The sequence below is a fragment of the Crinia signifera genome, chromosome 8 (genome assembly GCF_055691185.1).
Source record: "Crinia signifera chromosome 8, ASM5569118v1, whole genome shotgun sequence".
Lineage (NCBI taxonomy): Eukaryota > Metazoa > Chordata > Amphibia > Anura > Myobatrachidae > Crinia > Crinia signifera.
Window position 1 is genome coordinate 98766404 of NC_139224.1, and position 27931 is coordinate 98794334.

Genomic DNA, 27931 nt, shown 5'->3' on the forward strand with positions numbered 1-27931 from the left:
TTCTAAGTGATCAGTTCAAAGTGATATTACAATATTTACATCAAAGCTGGCGTTATACAGGAGTTAAACATAAGGAGAACAATGGAGACTAATCTGTCAGCCAACTCTTCTGCTAAGGACCGCATTCATCTACCTACCTACTCTGTATACCCTTCTGACTATATCATCCACTCACGTGACTGGACCACCTTGCTCCATTATTGCTACAAAGATCATCTGCTGCTCCCTGAAACATGTGAAATCTAATTCTATTACTTTTTATTGAACTTACCACTGCCTTAATACTCCCATTTATGCCGCTGTATTATTCTCTTACAGTTTCTTCCTGTTACCCCGCACCGCATGCTACACCTCTACTATGCACAGCCTGCCAGCAGCAAGCTACACTGTGTGCCTCACTCAGATGGCTGCATGGATGGTTTCTCCATTGGCAGGTTGCACCACATATTGATATGTTCATGTGTGGCGGACATTCCTGGCCTTGGTCCTCGGGGCACACTGGCGGAGGGCCACAGTGCAGGGCTGTTAGGTGTCAAGGGTGCAGGTGGAGGAGGGAGAGGACTACTTTGCCCATTCTCTCTACCTGCTGCCTTATGTCCTGACCATCCCTACCATGCTCACTTTCCTTCAGGTCTCCTTAACTGCTCACTTCTTGCCTTCAGGTCTCCTTACCTTCACCCCATGTCACCTGTCTGTCTCCCCCTCCCTCTAGACTGTAAGGTCCTTGGAGCAGGGCCCTCATCCCTCCTGTTCTCACAGCACTCTTCTTGTATTTCAATTACAGCTCTCTTACCTACCATCTATACCTGCATCTCTTCTCATTCACTTCCCTATATCTCAGCTGTATTGTGTACTAAGAATTGTACTGTTTATTGTGCTCTGTTTTTGTTCTTCTGTTGCTGTTATGTCTAGTTACGTCTTGTTCTGTGTTCCTTGTACTGTTCTATTGGCTGCCTAGGATCTGGGCTGCTAGCCAAATATGTACCCCGTGTCACCCCCATAGTGTTCTATATCCGTACAGGTTTTACTTGCTACCGATCTGGCTGGTGCAATCACCAAGTGGCGCAGCTGAATGGCTGCCTGGGTGCTGTACAGCTCAGTAAATATATGTTCCCCATGTCCGTGTTGCTCAACAGAGTACATCTAGTATATATCTGTACATGTCCTATATCTGTACTGTTTTACTTGTCTACCTATCTGGCTGGTGCAATCACCATGTGGCGCTGCTGAATGGCTGCCTGGGTAAATATATGTTCCCCATGTCCGTTATAAATAAAACGGTACTTGTGTAGTTTCACGGCGCCAGTATGTTTGGGGAGTGTACAACGTGGAAGCCGTGAAAATACACAACAACCAATAAAACTTGCTTACTTACATCAAACCAACTTTCCTCCAACCATCCAACTATTTGGTTGGTTGGACTGAAAATCTGATACTGTATGAGGGCAAATGGCAATAAGCAATTTTCTCTCAAACTCAAGAGAATGGACAAAAACATTCAGTGAAATTGTTTAAATGGTACTTGTTTCCTAGCACGGCGCCCACGATTTTCAATCATATGGCATCTTATGCATTGTATCGCATTGCATGCTATATAGCCGCATGCGATGCGATTTTGACCCCCCTATACGATTTTTAATTGTATAAGCACCCTAATGGGTGCTTAGAATGTTAAATGCACCCCCACGCCACCCCCACTATGAACGCCAACCCGAAGCGTGGCGAGCGCAGCGTCCTCAGACCTTTACTATCCACATTGGTGTGGAGTTGATTTTAGATAGTGTGGCGAGTGCAGCGAGCCCCGCGAGGGGATGCGTATTACTTTACATGTATTCCGCTTCCCCTCGCGGGGCTCACTGCGCTCGCCACGCTTCGGGCTCAGTGGCTCGCTGCGCTCACCACACTATCTAAAATCAACTCCACGCCAACGTGGATAGTGGGGGTATGAAAAGGTTGGTACTTGTGTAGTTTCACGGCGCCAGCATGGTGCCATGCGTCTGAGTCCCCTTGCGGGGCTCGCTTCGCTTGCCCACGCTGCGGGCTCGGTGGCTCGTTACGCTCGCCACGCTATTTAAAATCAACTCCATGCCAACATGGAAAGTGGGGGTATGGACTATCCATGTTGGCATCAAGTTAAGTTAGTTTATTTTAGATAGTTGTAGCGAGCGTAGAACCCGGAAGTTCTGGCGCCGTGAAACTACACAAGTACCAAAAGGTTGAATGGCACATAATGCGATGGTATACGGTTTTAAATTGTATAACATCGGGTGCCATCGCATCACATCGCATCGCATACCATTGTAAGGCTTATGGTATACGATGCAATGGGCGCCGTGCTAGGAAACAAGTACCTTTTAAATCAAATAGGTCTAACTACAGTACATTGAGTGACAGTTGTCCATTTTCCGATTTGGGAAACAAATGACTTAATTACAATTACATTTGCTCCTATCCAGTACCAGATTTTTATACAGTACCATCCAAGCACAACTAGTTGGATGGTTGGAGGAAAGTTGGTCTGATGTGTGGCCAGCATTAGTAACGCTAAAAAGCAAGCAACTGGGCAGAACTATGTTGCAATGCAGATGGGGCAGATGTAATGTGCTGAGATATTTAGATGTGGGACAAGTGTGTCCAAAAAGAAATCTAAATTGTGGTGTAAAAATAAAACTGTTACTTAGTATTTACCATAAACAGAAAAAAAATATCAACGTATTGCATCATAGATTGTTCCAGACACAAAGGGGCTGATTCAGTCCTGCTTGCAGGGTTGCAACTTTTTGAAAATGCTGGGGTGCCAACCAGAAACATCTTCCGGCTGTCTGTCAGCCAGCGTAGGGCCTGCAATCACAGAGCATTGCTGGCTGTGGCCCCACAGAGGGCTCGCGCATGTGCACTGCAGACCGTGTGCATATGCGGTCCACCGATAATCACCAGGGATGTGACACAGACCTGCGATCAGGGCTGCATCAGCCCTAGAATTCCATGCTTTTTTTTTTTTTGCTTTCCTTACATTAACAACTTAAATCAGACTCTTAAGTGTGGTTGAAATCACTTTAACACAAGGTTTCCTAACTTCGATCTCCAGCACCACCATCACCACCATCAGGTCACGTTTGGATGTTTTCTCTAATAATGCACAGGGGAGTTACTTTATTTTGCTGAGTAATTTATTATTCCACCTACTTCACTGATATAAATCCTCGAATCGTGACCTGATCGGGGTGCTTGAAGGCTGAGGGGGAGAAGCGCTGCTCTACAATTTTTATTAAAGCTCATTTAAAAAAATGGTACTCTTTACCTAGAAGGGCGCCCATCACGCCCATCGCGACCATCGGATGCACTAAAAATCGGGTGCGACGCGATGGCCGTGATGGCCGCGATTTCCCATAGGGACCAATGTTAAAAATTAGATTGGACCCGATTTTAGTGTTCAATGCCTCAATGCCCGCGATTTTTACATAGGAAACAATGTTAAATGGGCCACAGAGCCCTAATAGTCACCGTGAACTCTGAAATGGCCCCCACAATTGTTAACGCCACCCCACGATCAACGTCAACCGGAAGCGTGGCGAGCGCAGCGAGCCCGCGAGGGGCGGCGGTACGCGTCCTCCGACCTTTTCATGCCCTACTATCCACGATTTCCTATGGCCAAATCGCGGGCATTGAGGCATTTAACATTAAAATCGCGGTCAATCACCGTTTTTAACATTGATCCCTATGGGAAAATCGCGGGCACCCGTTTTTAATGTACCCGCGATTTACCCGCGATGCCCGCGATTTTTTACCCCCGACGCCCGCGATTTCAATCGCGGGCGCCCTTCTAGGTAAAGAGTACCAAAAAAATTTCTATGACATTTTTGGAAATTGTACAGAAGCAGGAATTTGTTGCTAAAATACAGGGAAACTAAGATTTAATTAATATGGTATTTCATAAATGAGTGATAGAAGATCAAAATAACATTCTATCACTCATTTATAATATACCTCAACTTAATTAAACGTAATCTCAAGTAAACAAACATTGCACAATCTACTGTTATCTCTTTGTTTCTAAGATTCTATTGCTCCATATTATAATTCTGTTGATCCATGGCATGGTTCCACATTACTCCAGCTATGCCTCTATATAAATGTATATTATCTACTATGTTTAAAATATAAACATCTACAAGTGCTACAATATAAAAGACATTGCATTTACATACACAATATGAATACTTTTAAAAATAATAAAATATAGAATTTGGCGCAGATATGAACACGGTGCAGATGCAGTGTGAACACTTGGCCCATCTAGGCGATTCATGTACACATTATGTTAGGGCATATGTTCTAAAGGGGTGTACATATGGGACGATTCTTCTAAGCGATTTTGATTACATCGTCACAATCGCTTAGAAGGTTTACACACACACAGTGGGCCATAGTGATACGCGCAGCCGCAGCGTCTCGCCATCTCCCGGCCAAATAGACACTGCAGGCGAGAATATTTTGACTAGATGCTGCAGCGTCTATTTGAATGTACGCACGGGCTGCTGATGGGGATGGACGTTGACTTATCTCCGGCAGCGACATCTTGATTTAGACTAAGCCAAATCGCTTAGTCAAAATCTCCCAGCTAGTGCCACATGTGTACACCCCTTTAGCATGGGAGCAAGTGGAGAGAGATAAAGTACTGAGTGATCGTTTTTCAAACACAGCCGGTAACATAGTAGTTAAGAGCTGATTGGCCGGTACAATACTTTATCTCTCTCCAAGGCTTAGTACATAGACCCCATATTTCAATGAGTTGCAAACTTGTAATACAAAGGGGAAGACTTCTGTTGAAACTCTGGATGACATTTAACTCTATATTAGCATGACAAAGCATTACCCGGCATATCAGAACCTGGGTACACATTGAGCAATGTCAAGAAAGGATGGAACGATTGCTGTTCAGTCCTCCATTAGCATACATAGTCTCTCTAGCGATATTATCAGGACTGATGTGCAGCACATGCAACCTGACACATATTGCTAGCGATAACGTGCATGTTCTTATCGGGCATACACTCTTACCATTATGCATCGAACTGAGCGATAAGTTGGCTGAAGCTGCCGGATCTGATGACATATTGCTCAGTGTGTACCCAGCTTTAGATTTTGTTGAATGTCAATGTCATGTTTCTCTATCATTGTCTAACACTCAGAAGCCAACTCCCGCTCTATGTAATGAGACGTAATTCGCTTACAGGGCTTAATCATCTGTTTCATGGAAATCTCTTTATTAAGGGTATATAATGATATGTATAAGCAAATTTATTGTTATATATGGAACATCAATGGTTTTTACACTATCAAGTAAATATATTCATTTTTGGCATGGGATTCAGTCATCATCACATTCTATCTATTATCTACTAGAAGTTGCTAAATTAAGAGGAAGTAGAATCTAATTGGCTGGTTGATATGGGCAACATTCCATCTTCAATAGAATGCCCATCTTAGTAAATTTACCCCATCCTGTCTGAAACGTGCCTATATGCAAACGCACAGCCCTTCACCATCCTGATGCAGTTAGAGATCGGACAGAGATACCCGCAACTTGTCATTGTCAATAATTGTGTAAGGTTATCTCTAAAACATGTGTCATAAAAAAACATGCAATCTGCGGCTATAACACTGGCTTGTGCTCAGCTCTACATCAGCTACGGAGGTAAGTAACAATATGGGAGATGCACATTTGTCACTAATGCATGGCATTTGCCATTTGTATCTTAAGCTGGTTTCACATAGCAAAAACCTGCTTACAACCTGTTTTTCTAAATGTGTCTTAAAACGGGGCAAAAGACAGTTAAACCCCTTTCATATTGCATGTTGTAAAGGTATATTGCAGTTTAAATACCGTTTTTGTACCTTTCAAATTCAACCCGTTTCACCCATAGAAAGCCATACAATGTCATTTTAAATGTTTTTTTCCTGCTTGTGGGCGGGGATCAAGTGTGGTTATCATTTGTAGCAAATACCGTTTCTGAGCTGTTCAGACTGCAGGAAAAACGGCTTTGATACGCGTAGGATCCTGCTTTTAACACGTTTCAAAATACCGGTATTTTGTAACCGGTAAATTGATTGTGGAGCTTTCACATTGCAGCTGGTACCGTTTTAAAGCAGTTAAAAATCGACAATATGCCCTGGTAAAACTGCAATGTGAAAGGGGCTTCTTTCATCAAAAGGATCCTTCTTGTATTTATACTGCAACGTGCAACAAACTTTAGGAACTGGTTATATAAAGGGTTACTGAGTATGCTGGGATTAAACTGGTAGAAACCAAATGATCAATTAATATAGTTGTCGTGGACTAACAAGGTCACCTCCTTGCCGTCTGTATCAATAATGTCCTAATATCATTACATAGAATAATCCATCCATTAACATGAGTACTGTATTCCACGTTTGATAGACAGCAAATCCATAGTGCAGCCGGGGAGGCCTCGCATCTCAGAGACACAGTGCTGACTGAAGACTTTCTGCTCTGCTTTTAACTCACTTTGATTGCTGTGTCCCAGGGCAGCCCAAGGCAAGTGCATAAAACCCAGTGTCTGGATCCCCCATTGACAATATTCTGCATGTGTATCTAAATATCACGTTATGAGTGTAGATACTTTATCTCAGACCTTACACCTTACACCCAATGGATAGAACAGATTGTGCATATTTTCACCTCAGGGAAACACAGCAAGGACAAGGTTTGGTGATACAGGCTGGGCAGGGGCTACTTTAATTATCACTGTTTCCATATGAGTTTCTGTAGAGACCCCTCAAGCTCTCACTCTAATTAGGATATAGGGGGGTAAATTTTAACCTCTCGCTGCACTTGATCTAAATATTGGCACCTACTGCATAACTTACCATTTGACAACCATCTAGGGTTTAGTTATGAAGCATCGGGTTATAAAACCTATTGATTCTGATCATGTTTATGCACAATTTTAAAAAGACAATGCTCTAACATGGCTAGGTCTTGTTAGTAAAAGCATTGCCCTTTAAATATCTGGTGTAAACACACCAGAAAAAGATGCTTCAAAAATAAATTCCCAGAATAATTAGGTTTTCATAGTCAGCTCTGCTTTACTTATGGTTTATGAAATTTTATCAGACGCAAAAATAAAATAAAATTACTGAATAAAATGCACAGATGAGCAAAACGTAATTAAGGCCTCCACAATTCAAACTAAACCCCCCCAATTCAAAAAAAAATATTTAAAAAACAGTAGGCAGCTTATGTAGGTGTATATGTTATTATACTTCAGATATTTATTGAAATGAGAAATTATTATAATATTATAATATTCTTTTGTAGCCTAATTGTACAATTAAAACAAACCCTGCAAATGATTGTTTTTTTGGTGATGTACAACTTATCATAGTGATTTAGTATGTAAATAGGAGGCTATAGTGCTCAGTTATCTACACACACTGCTAAAGGAACATAACAGATCGTGCCATTATGTCTAAATAAGAAAGAGACACACGCAGACATTTTTTACAGAAAGTGAAATAACAGCGATTAATCGTGTGGCCATCGCAGGCCCTGGCTGCGTCTGCATTCGGACACTAAATGAAAAGTATCTATTGATTTTTCCATGGCCGCCTGTAAGTGTTACATCAATAGAGAAAGAAAGCAAAATGTTTCACCCTGCGGAGGAGACACCGCGGATTAGTTGGAATTTCCGACAGTAAGTTACGGAAGATGATGGATGTCAGGTAGAGCAAAACTACTGCCGGAAGAGGCAGAGAAAAGGAGGAGGGAAGAAATTAGAGGATGACAGGAAATGAAGGGGGAAGAAACTACACTAAAGGTGAATAAATATGGAAAAAAAGCTAGATAGTGTGATATTTATTAAATTACATAAACTATCACAGAAGACAAACCCTCAAAGATGCCCATAAAAATAAACAATGTAGCTCTACCATAATTGGTACCAACCATCATTAAAACCATACATAAGGGAAGACATATAAGAGAGTACAATGCAGTCAGTAGAATTGGTATGGGTAGAAATCACAGGTAACATTAAAGGGGCTAAAAAACTTATAGTAGGAACATGTTATAAACCACCCAGAATAAATACGGAGGAGGAAAAAGACCTCTTACTACAGGTGAGAAAAGTGGCCAGCTTAGTGGACATTATTATAATGGGTGACTTTAACTTCCCAGAAATAAATTGGAAAGATAGGTCAAGTAGTGCCGCTAAGGAAAATGTTTTATTGGATGCCCTGAATGGCCACTATTTGTATCAATTTATTGAACGTCCAACCAGAAATAACAATATCATCGATCTCTTGATAAGCAACAATAGGGATATTCTTCTTACTAACATAACCGTAAGGGAGACATTGGGGAACAGTGATCACAATATTTTAACAAAGATAATTATATGGGAGCAACTAGGTCCTTAAATTTCAGAAAAGCACACTTTGGTAAGTTTGAGGAGTCCTTAAAGGATATAAACTGGAAGTAATTATTTAGAGGTATGGATACTAAAAAAAGTGGCAAACTTTAAAAAAAAATACTGCAGGAAGGCACTGATAATTTTTTTCCTAGGGTAAAAAAAAGAACAAATGTCAAAAGAAAACCGATGAGACTTAACAGCAAAGTCACATTTGAAATAGCTAAAAGAAAAGGAGGGCATTCAAAGCATTTAAACAAGATGGGACACCCGAATCATTTGCTGCATATAAAAAAATGTAATAAGATATGTCAAAATACAATCAAGATGGCTAAATTAGAGATGGAACGTAAAATAGCCGCAGATAGCAAATCTAATCCCAAAAAATTCTACAGTTATATAAATGGGAAACGGTTAAGGAAGGAAAATATTGTCCCACTTAGAAATAAGCAGTGTAACCAGGTAATAGAAGGAAAAGAGAAAGCGGAATTATTCAATTAATTTTTTGCTACTGTTTTTACAAGGGAAGCGTCTTCAGAGGATGTCCCACAGATTAAATGCTCGGCTCTTGATTTCGCTCAAACTGTTTGAGTGAGGAAATAGTCAAAAATAAATTACAGCACCTAAATAGTAACAATTCTCCTGGCTCGGACGAAGTAAACCCTAGGATACTAAAAGAATCGAGTTCTGTCATAGCACTGATATCTGATATTTGAGGGATCAATAAACTCAGGGACGTTACCAACGGACTGGCGCATAGATAATGTATGGAAGAAAGGTAGAAAAACTAACCCTGAAAATTTTAGACTGGTCAGCCTTACATCCATTGTTGGGAAAATATTAGTAGGAATAATAAGAGTATCCAAATTTTTTTTAGAATAGGAGAAGGTGATAAGTAAGGCTCAGCATGGGTTTGTCAAAAACAGATCATGTCAGACTAATTTAATTAGCTGCTATGGGAAGTCAGTAGGGGGCTGTTGATGTAATACTTTTTAATTTTGCTAAAACTTTTGACATGGTGCCTCATAAAAGGTTATTAATAATAATTTAATAAAGTAATTTAGGATTAGGATGGCTATGCAAAGCCGTCCTCCCCCCTCTTTCGGCGCCGGGCAGGGAGAAAAGTCGTTCAGTGTGTATGCACCCCCCAGCGATGAATGTGATCATTGCTGTCCATACACGCTGGGCATAGTCTCCCAGCGTGTATGGACCTTAAGTTTAAAATTGCAATTTTTCAGATTGTACATTTACAAATACTTAGAATCTGCATTTTTTCAGACTTTTGTCTCCATTCTGATTGGAGACTAGCTGTGAATAGGGGGTGTAAACCGAGGCTGGACAGCCATAATCCGATCTCATATCAGCAAGACATGACAAAGGATGGCCATTGCAGACAAGTAGGGTAAGTTGCAGACAAGGGGATAGAGTTACAGACAAGGGGAAAGAGTCACAAACAAGTGAGGGAATCTTAGACAAAGAGAGGAAGCCACAGACAATGGGAGTGAGTCTCAGGCAAGGGGAATAATCTACAGACAACAGGAGGGAGTCTCAGAAAATGAGATGAAGTTGAGTTAAAGGGAGAGAGTTCCAGACAAGGAGAGGGGGTCACAGACAAGGTGATGTAGTTGTAGACAAGGAGATGGAGTTGCAGACAAGGGGAGGGAGTTGCAGACAAGAGTAGTGAGTCTGAGACAAGGAGAGGGAGTCAAAAATGAGGAGAGAGCGTCACAGACAGGGGGATGGAGATGCAGACATGGAAGGAGTTGCAGACAATCAGAAAGAAACAGACAAAAGGAGGGAGTCCAAGACAAGAGAAGGAAGTCAGACAAGGTGAGTTATAAACTAGGGAAGTCACAGACAAGGGTAAGAATTGTAGACAAGTGGGGGGAGTCACAGACAAGGGTAGGAAGTCACAGACAAGGGGAGGGAATTGTACACAAAGGGAGGGACTCGCAGACAAATAGAAGGAGTCACAGACAAGGGGAGGTAGTTACAGACAAGAAGAGAGAGTTGTATAGAATGGAAGAGAGTCACAGACAAGGAGAGGGAGACAAAGACAAGTGGAGGGAGTCACAGCTTAAGTTTTGCAGATGCCATATAAGTACCTAAATATCAGTGAACAAGTTGCAGAGATAAAAAAAAAAATTGCAATTAAGTTTCAGCCCTTAATATCAAATTACTTCACTAAAAATTCAAACATATTGAAACCAAATTTAGAATAAGCCAAATACTTTGCAGAATATTTAGAAAATTCTGCTCATCGTAAAAATAAGTTATTGTATTAGTAATTGTCTATTTTAGGCATCCAAAATTTGGAGACATTATCAACTCTTTCACAATTTAATTTATGTTCTATTTAACCCCCTTTACTACTACAGCATCCCAACAAAAACAAAGAGCCAAATGCAATAGTCTGTATTATGTGCTGGTGTGTATTTGATATAGCTGCTAGATCTAAAGCAGCATTTTATTATTAATGATTTTTGCTGCAGCAAATCTGACAAAAGTGCAGCACTGTGCACATCCACAAACTTTCACATTGGGCCCCACAATATACAGCACCTTGCAGCTGTACTGTGTAATGTCCCCCAGCCCAGCTCCACTCTCCCTCCCACTGGATAGTAAACAAATTAGATGCAATCAAAATATTTTATTAAGCTATTTAAAAATACTCAGCACTCTCCATATATTTTACATTATTTTTCCATCCTGCTAAACAAATAACTATTGATTGGACATAAAACCTTTAGAGTGACTTATGATCAATGATCTGCTTTAGTCACAAAACGAAAAAAAAATTATTACATTCAGTTTAATAAAGATGCAACTCAGGCAGAAGGGGTTTAACCCCTACAATACCCATTGGCTAATCAATGCGACTCATCTAATATTGCAACCTATCCTCTTTAGTCTACTGCAGGATTTCCTCTACCGTGGTATCAGATTGGAGAATTAACTTTTATTCTTTTTTCTATAAAAATGAGACAAGAAAATGTTGTAATCACAAGCATTTGTGACACTGTTTAACAGGAAGTTGTTCAGTTTCATCAGCCAAGTGCAAGATGAAAATCCAATCCAATGCAATTTACTGCTAAGGAAGATGCCACTGTGATATATATATATATATATATATATATATATATATATATATATATAGTCAATATACCGGCACTCCCCTGTGGCTTTTTAGTGTCCTTGCTCAGGTGCCTTCTTTAGATCTGGTTCTAAACGGCCATCCCCCAATATAAGCATGTATAAGGAGTCGTTTCAAGAAGTGAAAAACCTCTAGTGTTTAATAGGTGGGCTTTTTTTTTTTTTAAGTGAAAAACCTCTAGTGTTTAATAGGTGGGCAACGTTTCAGGGCTGCGCCCCTTTCTCAAGCCTAAACAAGTGAACATACATGTGTAAAAACAGTGTTTAAATAGATTTACTTACTAACTACGCCTCTTCCCACCTATTAAACACTAGAGGTTTTTTTACTTTTTGAAACGACTCAGAGTGCCTCCTTGTACATGCTCATATGTATATATATGTGGATGTGAGTCATATAATTTTTTGAGAGATCACTCTGGAAGAACTAGATATGCAGAAATTAGCAGCTTCTAAGAACAGTAGGGGATGTGTACTAAAGGAGCATAGTATACACACTGGGCAATTTATGCCTGTCCAAGCAATTTTCCCCGGGGTGGACGGCTTTTCATAGCGTCCTGCTATGGAAAGTCATCCACCGTATTGCTCAACTGCTGGTAATACTGTCGATGATGCGGGAGCGTTCATCAGTGGTCAACGCTCATCGTCGGACCATACACACTGGCAGTGGCGTAAGTTTGTCCAAGTTGCCTGGAGGCAAGATACATTTTGGTGTCCCCCCTCTCCCGCAAACACACACACAGCACCTTATATAAATATATGTATGTATGTATGTATGCATGTGTGTATGTATGTAAGTAATGTATATTATGTTTAAAATAAAGCGTGTGTGACATCAACCACAGGAGCAATATCAACAGCTTTTAATCAACTGATTCAAGCTGGCAGGGAAGGAGAGGTGCCCCCTTGTGAGCAGTAGCCCAGTGGCAGATGACTCCATTGCAGGGCCGGCTCTACCATTAGGCATCTGCCTAGGGCACCAGGATCTGGGGGGGGGGGGCGCCACCAAGTCTGCCTATCAAAAAAAAATCAATAATGTCTATAAGGATCCTTGTTGTACTTAGTGCAGGGGGCTGCTGTGGAACTTCTAAGACTTTACCTCCATACTTTTACTTGAAGCAATTCCCTTTTTTGCTGTCCCCCCTCCTTGTACTCCGCTGTGGCTGGCAAAGGGAGGCCTCCTGGGAAAGCAGGGGACTTGCGCACCTTCCTGGTGGTCTGGGAGGGCCACTAATTTTTGGGAGTCTCCGTGCCATTCTAGAATGCCTTAAGGGGTTGGAAAGTGGGTATTGGTGGCAGTATGGGGGGTGGGGGGTGCAATAGGTTGAAGTTTTGCCTAGGGTACTGAGAAGCCTTGCACCAGCCCTGCTCCATTGCCTCCCAGAGTTACGCCTCTGCACACTGGGTTGTTTTTGAGCTGAAAGCAGCTCAAACGGTAAAAGTGAGCTGCTTTCAGCTCAAAAGTGCCCCGTGTGTGTGGGCCTTGGAGTGAGATAAAGTGGGGGAGAGATAATGTACCAGCCAATCAGCTTCTAACTGCCATTTTAAAGGCTGTATTTGAAATAAGAATGTTAGGAGCTGAGTTCTTGGTACATTATCTTTCTCCAAAGCTATGTACTTCTCTCCTGTATGAGGCCACAGGCATTGGTGACAGTAAGATAGTAAGATGCCTATGCTACATGTGTAAAGATACAAGTTATCACTCAGACTGGCTCCTTCTGAGTGACAAATCAATACTGCCCGGGTAATTATTTGTTCATTGATAAACTGTTTAGAATCACATCAATCCCAGGTCTGAAAAAGGATATCAGTTCTGTCTACTGATCTCCGTGAGAGACCCCAAATTGAGTGACACTCTACTATTGTATTGACACAATTAACATCTGATCCACCCCTCACATGCAAGCAACATCATTATGCAAGGCTTAGAGGTGCCCCAATTGTATCTGAACTATGGACACTAAAACGCTATTTACTCAAATTTGCATAATTATTTAGGGGTTTGTTTATCAAAGAGTGTGAAAACTCATTTTGAATAATAAAACTCATTGTGATTGATAAATGGTGATCAACTCCTTGATTTTGAAAATTACAGTTGGTAGATGGTCGGCTCTGTACCATTAATCATACAAAATTAGTTGTATCATCCTTTAATAATTGGGACCTTAGTGTGTTGCTACTAATTTAATATTTACTTCACATGAACCCTCAGCAACTATAAAATGTCACAGTAGTTGCCTACAGTATCTCTCTTTGTGTTAGTATGAAAGTAGTGGGTGTTATTATACCTTATTGGTGTCAGATCTTCCTGGTTCCAGCCTCTGCAACTCACACTTTTCCACACTTACTAACAATTGCAGTGCAACAACTCAGTACTGTATGCTATTATTTTCCATGTATTGAGATATGAGTATTTGATGATAGCCATTCAGATGGGTTGTATGTATTTATGATTGTATATGTCTCAGCTTTATTAATCAAGCACATTATATTCCAGCATACAGTAAGTGAAGTTAATGAGAGGTACTGGAATGATCCCTCATTCTGGTAGAGCAGCAGTCATTGCTCTTTCAGTGTGCGCAAGTACAATAGGGGCAGAAAGAAAGGGAAATATAGAAGCAATCTTTCACAGCAGCGTAACAATGGCAAATAAAATAAGAATGTATATTGCTGAAACTAGGGTGGCATTTTCCGGCACATGAAATATTAATAAATACTGCATAAAAAAGTGACAATGTTCCCGCTTTACTGCCGCTACTGAGATCTCTGGAAAAATGGCCGCTGCACCAATGTTCCGAAAATCTGCGTATGCGCAGTAGCGTCTGAGCACTCTAGCGACTAGACTCCTGCATTGTGCCGCTGCTCCTGGCAGAGATGAGGGGGCCTGGCCGAAGGAGGCTTGCCATGGGCCTCATCCCCTCTTAAAACGACTTCTGCTTGTAATTTATCATAAGGGGTACATTACCCTATGTTTATTAATAATGAGAAGCCAAGCTCACATTCACGATCGGACTGGCCCACAGGGGTACAGGAAAGGTTGGCCCCACTGCATGAGGGACCACCCCACAGATAGGGATTAGGATCCATACTCTGCACTTGAATGATACATTATAGATGTTACATTATACTGCACAGAACTATGTATATTTTATACAGTACATTTAACTTGTACATTATCATGCAAGGACTATGTTTTACAAGTGTCCCAGACCATGCACTTTCTAAAGGATAGCCATGGTTGTGTTGGCTGGCCACACCTCATCTGGAGGCTCACCACACAGCTAAGCATGGGCCAATATCTCCCCCGTAGACCATTCACTGCTCACATTTATTTGTTATCTAGTTTAAAGATCATCAAAATGATGGCTTAGTCCCTATCTGTTCCAGTTTCAAATATCTGTCTTCACAGCTCCCATCGAGTGGCCTCTAGTGGTCACTGTCAGTACTTCACTTCAGAGGTGAGGAGTATTTAGCCATATATATACAGGTTGAGTATCCCTTATCCACAATGCTCGGGACCAGAAGAATTTTGGATAACGGATTATTTCATATTTCAGAATATTTTTATACTTCAGTGATGTATCATAAGGTATCTTGCATTTATGTTGTACAAACACATCAAACACATAAAACACACACAAATATATTTATTTGTGCATAAAACAAGGTTTCAAAACATGAAACAAAGTTTGTGTCCTATTTCAGGCACTGAATTTGAATGCCAAGCAATAATTTTCTTGCACATACTATATTTGGTGCCAGTTACATATCATGCCCCCAGTAGTACTGTTACAGATGTCCTCAGTAGGTTTTTAGCAAGAAATTCGATATTTTTTCCCTCTTTTCTGCAATGTATGGTTTACGGAATATTTTGGATAATGGATATTTGGATAAGGGACACTCAATCTAGATATATAGATAGATATTATTGTCATACTTCCCAGCCAATCAGTTCCTACCTGTCATTTTTCAAACCATGCCTGTAACTTCACAGGTATGAGCTGATTGGCCGGTGATAAAAACCAGACAGTTGCCCCTGAATCCAGTTTCTCTATTATGTCTTCATATTGCCATAAAGATGTCCCTACCATGATCTGTACCCTGGATATAACGTCCATGTAAGTTACATGTAAAATACTCTATACACCTTTTATTTTAGTTACAGTTACTACCAATTAAACTAATATTATCTTGTCTATAAAGAGTAAGATTGATCATTCAACACCTACCAAGGCTGAAGAGAACCAGGAATTTCAGACATACAAACTCTCTAAGGTCGAACTGCAGTGATCGTAGTTTGGCCACCAGGTCCTGCGCATGGCTCATGAGGTTGTTTAATGTGGTACCAGCCTGTGTGACAATGACAGAGTAATCCACCTGAAAGAAGACATGCATAGTTCAGTGAACATTGGTACAAATAACATTCAGCAATTTCATTGAATAAGTCCTGCAAAGGGCATATATCAGTACACGGGGTTAAGGCCCCCATATACTAGGCCAAGTCGGACCCAATTTCCCTGAGCTTCCCCGGCAGCTCCCCGGGAGGGCTCACTTAAAATTTGCACTCGATGTTCCATTTTTTACATGCGATTATGGATTGTATCGGATACAATACATTGAGGGTGCTAAAAAGCACCCGCAATGTGCCGCTGATAATTGCACATGCGACTTATATTATGTGCAGCCGATCCGACCACCGACTCCGACGTGCACGGGACTGCGCATCAGATCGGATGTCATACACATGCAATTTGGGCCGAATTCACCCGGGTCCCAGTCTGGTAGAAACAAGTGAAATCGGGCCCAAATCGCATAGTGTATGGGGGCCTTTACTGTAAAAATAAGGTACCAGCAATACTCTTGTTGGTATTATTAAAAATACTTATTAGTAAAAAGCAAAGTGGTGTGTTCATGGCTATATAAAAAAGACAGAGGTGATAATGTAAATGTAAACGATTACTAATATGTGTGTGTGTGTGTGTGTGTGTGTGTGTGTGTTCTTTTTACACAGCATTCGTGTTTATAAAAGGTTTTGTTATTTTATGATCAATACAGGTATGGCCATCTTAACAGCTTTGTAGGCTATGGGCAAAGTAATACAATGGGACCCCTAACCAACCATTAGCAAGAATTTAAAAAACAAAAACAAATCATAACATGCCCCTCCTGGAGTCCTGCACCATCTCTCCACTTGCTTCCATACAACGAATGGCTGTCAGCCTCTGATTGGTAAATAGCTACATCCATCCACCAATCAGCATGTTGACAGCCATTTACTGTCTGGCTACAGGCTGGTAAGCAGGAAGAGAATGTTGCACTCTGAGGGTGCACGGGCCTTTTTAATGGTTAACTTTACTGCCTCACAGCTATGAGGTCGTGGGTTCAAATCCCATGATGGCCCTAACTTTGCGGAGTTTGCATATTCTTCCCGTGTTTGCGTGGGTTTCCTCCAAGTACTCTGGTTTCCTCCCACAATCCAAAAATATACTGATTGGTGAATTGTCTCCCAACAAATAACCTTAGAATATCTGTTTGTGCATATACATGTGGTAGGGAATATAGATTGTAAGCTCCACTGGGGCAAGGACCAATGTGAATGTTCAAATATTCTCTGTAAAGTGCTGCGGAATATGTGTGCGCTATATAAATAACTGATAATAAATAAATAAATGTTCTGCACAATTATTATGGAGAAATGTGAACATATTTAGAGTTCAGCTGTGCAGAACAATAGCAGGATTTCTGGTGCAGTGAAGTGATTTAGGTAAGAGGTATACAGAGAATTATAGTTAAATAAACATAATAAAAAACAATAAAAATATGAAAAAAAAATGTGACTGACTAAAACAAAACAAAGTCCATGTATTTGCGGAGAGTGTGGTCTCACATGCTTTTCTGAGCGTCTGTATATTAAGTGATCAAGTGATCTCTCTAGAATAAGCTATTTTAGCAGTAAATGATTTGTTATTTTATAATATAGTACAATATATAAGGGGCGGAAATGAAAGTCATTTGAGCATACCTTGGGCCTTCTTCTGATGTGGGCAGTATTGTGCAGCCACAAGGAAACTGCCTGTCCAGTGCCGTACAACTAACATTCTCATCCTGTATAAGGCACCTGTATGTAATAAATGCCTCCTACCAGTATGTGTGATCCATGTGCTGTCTGCAAAAACGCAGCATCGGATAACATAACAGCAATTGTCAGTGACCTTGGCCGAAGTAGTGACTGACTGCCAAAATCACGCTGCGAAGTCCAGGAAGACTGCATCTGTTGACGCAGAACCTGGGTACAGGGCGCCATCAAAGTGGGGGCAATACTCCACCATTTTGTAGAACCGTCCTGGTTTATGTCCCCACTCCACCCAACAAATACGGGTGCCTATGCAAACTCTCTCTCTCTCTCTTTACATATATGTTTATTAGCATGCGGTACTCAACAATGAATACAAACGTCAATATATTTTAGCGTGTAAGTACAGGCGAGTTTGCGGGGCTCAAATGCTCCTTTGTCAAGGTGCACAAACTGGGGGAAGGGGGGGTGCCAGAAACTATTTTGGCAGGGGGAGCAAAATGAATAGTTACGCCACTGCCCTGAATGTACACTTTGTCTAAAGGTGGCCATATTGTACATCAGAATATCATGATATCAGGCCCGAATGCATGATTTTGATGGGTCGTGTGATTGATTGGTGCAATGTGTGGTTCCCGCAGGTCAAAAGGTCAGTGCAGGTTGCATGTGTTTTATATTGTATGCAGGTCCTTCTAATGTATGGCCAGCTTAAGTAATGACACATGTCCTGAATTCCATCTCTCTGGTCCTAATTGGAGATACATTAACCATACTGTGCATCACCCATATATGGAGCATTATGGAGCAATGCAAGAAGAAACACTGAACACAGACAGAGCTCTTCTCATTCAGTGGGGGTTTGGCGGCCGGATCGGAAGGCGACGCATGCGCACGAGACACTCGCGTATCCCATTCCGATGGAGCTCGCTGTCGGTCCCTGTTGCCTCCCCATCACTGTCCGCTGGTCTCCACCGCCTCCTCACACCCCCCTCTAAGCCTGCATGTCTCCCTGAAGCACAGATGGGTGGGGTTCCTGTCCCCCGCCATCTGAAAACAGGGACATGCATGCGTGTGAGACGCTCGTGCGTCCCAGTCAGATGTAGTGCCTCTCCGTCAGCGATCGTCAGCGGGGGCATTCTGGCGAGCCCCAGTGCTGGGAGAGGCGCTCCATCTGTACACTTTTTCGGCACATTTATTATTATTATTATAATTAATACTACTGCTATTATTTTTATATAATTCAAGAAATGAATGACCAATGTAAAAGAATGTCATGTGCTTTTAAATAAAATTCACAGAATTCCTTGCTGAATTTGAATATTATTATCTACAGCAGGGGTTAATTATTATGTATAACATAACTATCTCTATCTAGCTCATCTCTTTATTTGTAATAAATGAGCAATTGAAAAACCTTCATTTTTTTACTTTTGTAATTTTAGACACTGACATATTTTTTTCTCCTTAATTACTCAAGAGAGTCCATGCAAGCAAACCTAACAATCACGTTTAATATCTGCAGCCGCAGCATTATATTATGGGTATCGCTCTCCCTCTCTCTCTCTCACCTGTCACTCAGTCAGACCAAGGTAGATGAATTTTTTATATGTATTGATGGCTAATTTCCATAATTATGTACGCCAGCCTCTCCCACAGCTTGAGTGGGGGTTGCCAAGAGAATTTCTTGTAACAATTTGCAATTAAAAACAGGGGCCAATCTAATTAATAGCTCTATTTTTATTGTTATATGCAGAAACTGCTAGGTTTGTAGAAACTGCACTTTGTGACCTGGAAATAGTATTTGGATTAAAATGATGGTGTAATATATTATTATCCTAAATTTGTATTAAGAAAATTAATAGCAGGTAAATACATAATAATGTTAAAAGTTTGTATATAGTTTATTTAGCATGCACATTTAAATATTTAACATATAATATATAAAAGATAAATGTTATTAAAAACAACATTGTACAGAGTTGCACTGAACAACAGATTCTCAATGCAGTCTTGTAGATTGTAGTATTAGGAACTAGATTACTGCCTTAAGTTTAGTTAAAACAGTGAAATGTGAATATCACCCCTATTTACATACAGTCAGATATAGAGAAAATGGCAATATGTGCAACTGTTCTTAAGTCTACAAGGAATGTTTTGTATATAATTAATGATAAAATAACCTGTATTTAGACTTAATCAGTAAAATGTATTCTTTATTATATGCAAAGACTGAAAACATGTATTTTTTGCACAATTCTAGTATTAGAAATATGTGTTGGTGTAACCTAGCAGATTATATATTTCTGGTGAGAAACAAAATAAATTAAGGAGCTTATTTGTAGTGCACAGTAGGAAAATGTGCTAGAACCTATCACGGCCAATCAGAAAGCTTCTTACATTTTATGGATATACCAAACAATTGAGAATATTACTGAGAGTTAAAGTACCTTTTCCCTGTACACCTATTTCATGAACAGCAGTCATACAATCATCAGCGGTGTGAGCTAAAAGTTTGACAGTATATATAAGCAATCAATAGGATGACACCAGATGGTCAACAGTCAATAGGTCGACACGATCAATAGGTCAACAGTTAAATGGTCTACATGAACTTAGGTTGACAGGGTCAAACTTAACCCTCCCCTTGGTACCTAACTGTCTTACTTTAACTATCAACTCAGCAACTTAACCATAACCATCCCCTTGGTGCCAACCCTTAATTCTACCCATATTGCCTGACCCTAAGTGTTCCTCTGGCAGCCTAATCCTAATCTTCCACCAAGAGTCTAACCCTAACCATCATGAAAGAATGTGTTGTCCTTTTTTAATGTCGGTAATTTGCAGGTCAATTTTTTGAACCTGTGAACATGTCTATGTAGTCCATTTACCTTTCTACTGTAATTTTTGGAAGAGTTGACATATTGCAACACATGGCTGCACTAAAGAGTCGGTTTTTTATACTCTAATGTGCATGCCATGGGTGGAATAAGCCATTGAGGCTATTGCCCAAAATGTCTGAAGCAATCCAGCATTGTGTGCCCTAGGTTTTCTTGTTTTTGTCTTTGTTGCTTGTCTATTGCTTTATTACTTAAATCTGTACTTATATGTTAGTTGGGCGACCACTATAGTTAGTACGCTCATACCCCCACTATCCATGTTGGCATGGAGTAGATCTAATATAGTGTGGCGGGCGCAGCGAGCCACCGAGCCCGAAGCATGGCGAGTGGGCGCCCAACTAACATATAAGTACCCTTAAATCTTATTTATTACGTGCATTGTTTTTGATGTCGGGGCAGCACGCATGGTGTAATGGTTAGCATTACGGCCTCACAGCACTGAGGTCATGGGTTCAATTCCCACCATGGCCCTAACTGTGCGTAGTTTGTATTTTTTCCCCGCACTTGCATGGGTTTCCTCGGGATACTCCGGTTTCCTCCCTCAATCCAAAAATATACTGGCAGGCTAATTGGCCCCCCAAAAATTAACCCTAGAATGTCTGTGTGTGCGTGTACATGTGGTAGGGAATATAGATTGTAAGCTCCACTGGGGCAGGGACTGAAATGATTGTTCAAATATTCTCTGTAAAGCGCTGTGGAATATATGTGCGCTATATAAGAAACTTAATAAATTAATAAATAAAAAATATAATGTCTGTAGAGCGTCTTAAGTCCTGTTGCAGAAAGAGTGCTATACACAGACAATTATTATTATTATTATCAATGATTTTTATTATTTTTATTAAATGTACAGCAACAAGTGATAAAGTATCCATGTAACACATCACTTAGTAAATGTGGACCACCATTGTGAGTATTTATGTTTTTAAAGAAAACAACAACACTTACATTTTTCTAGTAACAAAGGATATTAAATGGCACACATTTAATATGTTTTATTCCTGCAAAACTGACCCATTCATTCATATAACATGTAAATGATTCTTTGTGCTGTAAATACCTCGCTAGTTATATGTACAGGCACATTATGGTGTCAGTTTTCTGTAAAACCCGACTTACTGTACATATCTGAACTGGTTTACTTTGTTTTTCCATTGGACCAATCCCAGAACACATACAAATGGCTGCTGCACAGGGCCTTCATTCAGTTGACTCAAACTAATGAAACATTAGATTAGTTTGCTTCCATATGGGATCGACCTTTAACCCTTTAGGCATGTCACTGCGCCCATGTGTGATTGACCCTTTACCTTATAATAGATGTCACTGTCATTAAATTACTTTTTAGTTGGACCCACCCTATAAGCACATAAACACGTCAAAGTCAGAAGGTCATCCTAAGTTCTGCCTGTGAAATGTAAGCATGAAAACAGGTGACAAGTTCAGTGTGCCGGTGACAGCTGTGACAATGTGCACCTGTTGTGATGCTGTATAAGTGTGTCCAGGAATAGCTGTGGCAAGTTAGTGCATATCATTGTAACTAAATGCTGTTCTATGTGTGCATGCACTGGCTCTCATGTACACACCAATGTATTTTATAAATGTTTACTTGGCCATGAGACTGTGCTGTGATATTATGAATATAGAAACCACATCATTTCCACTTGTAGTTCTGCCAATGCAAGCACGTAAAATGTATGATCGTGCCCTGAATACCATCTAGAGCAGAGTGATAACATTGTTTCTGCTTTTCCCACTTATTTTCGTGCTGCAATATTATTATTATTTTTATTGTTTATTTATATGGTGCCACAAAGGTTCAGCGACACCTAATAATACACAATATCACTGTGCTCTGCTAATTAGCAGCCATTTAGGGCTTTTCAAAACTCCATGTCACTCACTCAGAGATACTTTTGCATTTAGATAAACATTGTAACAAAATGGTCATCATCCCATCCACTGAACAGTGACCAGAACCTTGACATGGGCCTGTGAGAATGGGAGAGTTGAGGTGTCTCAGTTTGTTTTCTTAGGTTTCAACTGTACTTGTATATTATTATATATCTTTTTCTTTATCAACTATTTGGGGAAGGTTAACCCAAAAGTAGGACTTAGCCTGGCATAGCTGCAGAGATTTTCTGAAATGTATTTTATAGCACTTTGGGCCTCATTCAGCTTTGCTAGCAAAGCAAAAAAGAATGCAAATGTTTAAAGCCATGTTGGGGCAGATGTAACATACAGATGGGTGTGTGTTCAAATTGAAATATAAATTGCAGTGTAAAACAAAGCTGACTAACATCTGTTGGCTACATGCAAAATCACCCTGTATTTATCCTGCAGAGAAAGAGTATAATTGTATTTGCACCCCTTGCATAGCAACATGGTTTGTTTAATTGATTTTTGCTTTACTGAATCTGTCTTTTTGTGTCAAAAAAATTCAGAGGACTTTTTAAAAGCATACCCAAAATAAGTCAAGTAAAAATGTCTAGAAATGGCAAGCTTGTAAGTGTTTTTCTGTATAGGTGCATACACACTCAGTGAGCTTTTGGTTATGCCTATATAGTCATCGCAAGAAGTAAGCACAAATCGCACAGCGTGTATACTCGTAGGCAGTGGCATAATAATAGCTCCACAGACCCCGCGGTTGCTTGGAGGCGCTAGGTAAGTTTGGGTGCTGCGGGGTCTGTGGAAGCTATTGCTGGGGGTTACTGCAGGGGCTGCAGCTGCCTCTGCCGAATATGTCACTGCTGGCTGGGTGCCCTCCCCCTGCTCCTTCCCCCCCCCTCATTCTCCTCCCCAACCCTCGTCACTGCTGCCACCCAGTCCCCTGCTGCCCGCCGGGATGTTAGGATGTAACTTTCAAAATGGCGACCTTCTCTTACATCCTAAATAACGGTCAGCTTTAAGGAGGCGGCCATTTTGCAAGTGACATTCAGGAGTTCCTGGGACCGCAGACAGAAGGATCTGCTCTGGTACCGGCGGGCAGCAATGGACTGGGCAGCGTTGGCGGAGGTAAGGAGGTGTGGGCGGTGGTGCCCAAACTTTAGTTGCGGGGGGGCGCCCAATTTGGAGTTAAGCCACTGCTCATGGGATCGGCATTGCATGAAAAAATAGACTGTGCAGACAGGCCAATTTGGACTATATTGTAGACAGTCTAGTGTTCTAGTATAGTCAAAGTCGTACATAGCCAAAATCTCACGTTAAGAGACACTAATTTGTGTATATGAAGTATGTCTGATTTGATGAAAATAGGTTTAATTATAGCTGAAGAAAAGAACACCACACATTGCACTGTTGTAGCAGTTATCAATTGTGTAATATAATGTATCTATTAATCACAATAGCCAACACTTACCTGTTGACCTGTCACTAGAAGTATAGAGCCTTCCTTTCCATGTAGAACTTGCCGGAATATATGATCCAGTATTAGCAACTCACTCCAACAATTTTGCAAAAGCTTCATCTGATCATCTACCTGTTTGCCAAAAGATAATAAGTAGAGTTAAAAGAACTGATAATTGTTTTTATTTCATATACATGAAAACATCCTGTTACTAGTATGGAATAATATAATAAATATTGCTTGAGAATTCAAATTGTGCTATGTTCTATAGCCCTCAATGGGTGCGCCACAATCTCAGCAATTTAAAATAAATATCAATCTGGGTTTGTTTGACTGCTTCCTTAATTCTAAATTCATCTATTCGCACAACTAAAAAACTATTAATTAGCGCAGGATTTTAGAAGGCATTCCATTCACATTAGAGATGAAAGTGCATACTGAGATAATATCGTCTGAATCGAAAAGGAAAATCGGGTATATCGCTCAGTGTGTATGCCTGGGTTGAAGGTGCACACAGTCGCTAGCAAGATTGCCTGGTTGGCCCAGTGGCAGGGCCCAACCAGGCAATAACACTAGAGGCAGCATATGTAATAAAGGAAGGAGTGATATGTTCCCTCAACCTTCATTACATCGCTCAATGTGTACCCAGGAACTGGTGTGTCATGTCATTGTGATTGGCTAGTAACTAGTGCACATGTGGGTTCACATTGTCCCAGTGTGTACCCAGCTTTAGTGTTGGACCAGTTACTTGTGAATGTACTTCTGCAGACAAAGTGCAATGCATAATATAAGTCAGATTGAGTCTTTATGATGGAAATTTCACGTGTGTAAAAATGAGAAAGAAATACAAATATCCAAGCACAAGTATTGTGTCCAAAATTTGTGACCAAACATTTTCCTAGGCTATTGTCACTGGAACTTAGTAACATGGAAATAATATTTCCTTAGAAAATCCCCTATATTTCTAAAGCATCTGATGGACCTAGTAAGCAGGAAATAATGAATTGATAAATTACATTAAAAAAGTAAAGAGAAACATTCATTAGACCTCTGTTTTGAAGTGTTAGCGATCTATGGTCAAGAGGGATCCTACTTGACCATAGGCATAGGTGCCGATTTATGTTTTTGCTAGTGGGTGCTCAAGCCAAACTATAGAGGAGTGGCTTCATGGGGAAGGGGTGTGGCCACAAAATAATACCAATTTATATTACATACAGTTGTCTCCAATATTCAAATTACGGCAACAGAGTTCCACATACATAAATGCCCCCACAGTGCAGGTACATAAATGCCCCCACAGTGCAGGTACATAAATGCCCCCACAGTGCAGGTACTCCGCTGACAGAATACACTCTTCCCGGCATACTGTTTCCCTGGTGGCGGGTCTGGCAATGTAGGTGCTGCAGCCGCAAATTATCATGTTAATATGGCGGCCCAGCAGTGGGACTCGGGCCCATGGGTGTTCATCAATTTCCATGGGTGCTCGGGCCCTTGAGCACCCACAGAATTGGCACTAATGACCACATGGTAACCACATAGGCATGTGGTGCACCATGGGATGGAAACTTGGAGGTTTAATAAAGCTTCTCCTCATCATTGGAAAATTGAACTTGTAAATTGAACATTAATGAGAACAAATACCTGACAGAACACAATGTACAATGTCATTGATTACCAGCTGAGCGAATATGCCCACCACAGAAGAGTGCCCAGCACTTCAATAGATAGTCTCGGTGGTAACAGCAATCTTAGAAAACAGAAGCCAATAATTAGCAGATAATGGGGCTCATTTTGGTTCACTGATAGTGAACTGATTTCGGTCAGGGTTTGCGCATGCGCAAGGTAACAGGTAAACACTGCCCCATGCCACCCCGCACCAGGGTTATAAAGGCTGTGGAAAGAAGTAGCCCACTGATGATATTAGTGGTCTTCCCTCCCAACAGCCAGGGAAGTGAAGGGAAGCCTTCACTGGCTGGACTAGCACAGATGGTTTGTGCATGCACACAGCGTACTATGCACATGTGCAGTTGTCCGATAACCGCTTGTGTTGTGAATTCGCAGCACAGTGACCATGTCTTAATCTGGTCCTCAATCCGCTCATCGTAACCGTTTTGATTTATGTGGTTCAGTCACAATTTGAGGAACCTGTAAATCACTTCTGTCTTGATTTAGTCAGAAGGATGAGAGATTGGTAATTTGTGTAGCAGTGGCAGGTAATCAGATTGGGAGGTATGTCAGTCAAGTTACTGGCTCTCTGGGCCAGATGTATGTAACATTTACAGATCTTTTGATCTTAACCACGATGTACTCTGCTGCCAAACCAGACGCTATTTTCCACAGTGGTATATGATCTCTAGAAATGTGAGAAAAATCAAAGAAAGCTTGTCTGTAGAAGCCCTAAATGTTTTGTGTTACTATTGACTAATTAATTTCAACCAGGCTCATTTAATTAGAAAATCAATGGCATAGTAGACCATTGTGTCCCAGGTGAAATGGAGTGCGTTCCATAGATCTCGTATTTGACCTTCCTCAAATCCCTCAACATGTTTGTATTGTACTGTAAATTGGGGGCTACAGCTATGTGCATTCTAAGCCACAGCAAAGCACGCAAATCTAACGAAGTCTAATGATGATCGATCACAAAAGCAAAACATTTGTGAACGTATGTGAACCATCTGTCCTCTCCCACAGTTATATAATCAGCTTGGTCATACTGTAGGGACACCTGTCTTCAGTGCGTTTCTTCTGATAGTACTCAATGATATACAGAACCTGAAAGTTTTTTTTTTTATTATTCTTATTTATTAGTTCTGGAAAAGGAAATATATCGGCCCCTATTTATCTTCCATCGACTTATAACCTTATGTGGGTACCATCATCTTTATTCTGAATTATTCATACAAGAAAATGCTCTGTTTGTCCTTATCTAAAAATTAAACTATTGCCTTGTTTTTCTGGTAGTATTTTTATAGTTTGGCAGGAAAGAGGTTAAAGAATTGTTCAACCAGGTGTTTTATTCTCTGGGAACCAAAGTTTGTCTCCTCACAGGCCAGAATTATCCACATGTATATCCCATTAATTATAGGATGGAGGCAGAATTATCTTGGCTCCCTAGACATAAGAATTCTTGGGATTGATGCTGGGCACAGGACTGACAGACATACAGGAGCAGTATTGTTTGAGGGGGAGCTGTTCTCAGGAGCTGCTTCGTTAATGATTAGAAGCTTCCTGTTTTTCCGAAAGAGCAAAAACTTCAGTAAACACACAAGAAAAATGCACTGACAAATATCAGCTCTGTTCTCGTCAAATGTCAGGCATTAATAATAATTTAAGCAGAAAATGTCTGAATTGACACCCCCTTCACTTTAATGGTGTCCCAAATAAACTTCTAGAAGTGCCAAGTAACTTCCTACTTACTAATTACAGTAAGGTAATTCAAACTGTGAACAGGAAAACCTGTGTATGGAAACCTTGTCCTGGGATCAAAGTGGAACTGACCATTCACTAGTGAACCTCAACTGTAGTCACTTCGCAACATTAACCAGTGAAAGTACATAACTTGTTTTGTATGGTATAACCTAGAGCAGCTCTTCTCATTCTGGCATGTAAGTAACCTTAGGGCTACTTCCTGTGACATTCAGGGATAACCCAATGAATGTCTGTAATGGCTAGGGATGGAGAATCCATAGAATTGATAGCAGTTATACTTCCTTGTTACTTCATGAGCAGAACCTTAGTTCACACCAGCCTAGCTAATATAGCAGCAGAGACAGTCAGACATCGTTCTTCCTCCACATTTTGGTGGATCAGCCCTGGGCCACTTCTCTCTTTTCTTGTAATTTGCTGAAATCCTTAATGATTTCCTTGCCATGAATAAAACCAGGACCTGTCCCACACTTATCCAGCAACATACAACTTATATTTATATTCTGTTCAGGTATCCTACTAGACACATAGGGATGCAGAGTCCTGGGGTTCTCTACCCCTATAAACAGGCAGGAAAGTGCTGTGACATCATGTAGTCAGGGGCGTT

At 40.7% G+C, this 27931-nt stretch overlaps 1 protein-coding gene across 3 annotated transcripts in view; it reads right to left on the reverse strand.

Annotated features, from left to right (window-relative positions):
- Window positions 1-27931, reverse strand: part of NR5A2 (nuclear receptor subfamily 5 group A member 2) — a 124780-nt gene that overhangs the window by 10766 nt on the left and 86083 nt on the right. For all 3 annotated transcript variants that reach the window (XM_083156860.1, XM_083156859.1, XM_083156861.1), the window contains 2 exons: window positions 23911-24030; window positions 15812-15959 (listed from right to left, as the gene is read on the reverse strand). In XM_083156860.1, the coding sequence (XP_083012986.1) occupies window positions 15812-15959; window positions 23911-24030 (268 nt within the window). The remainder of the gene's footprint in view (window positions 1-15811; window positions 15960-23910; window positions 24031-27931) is intronic.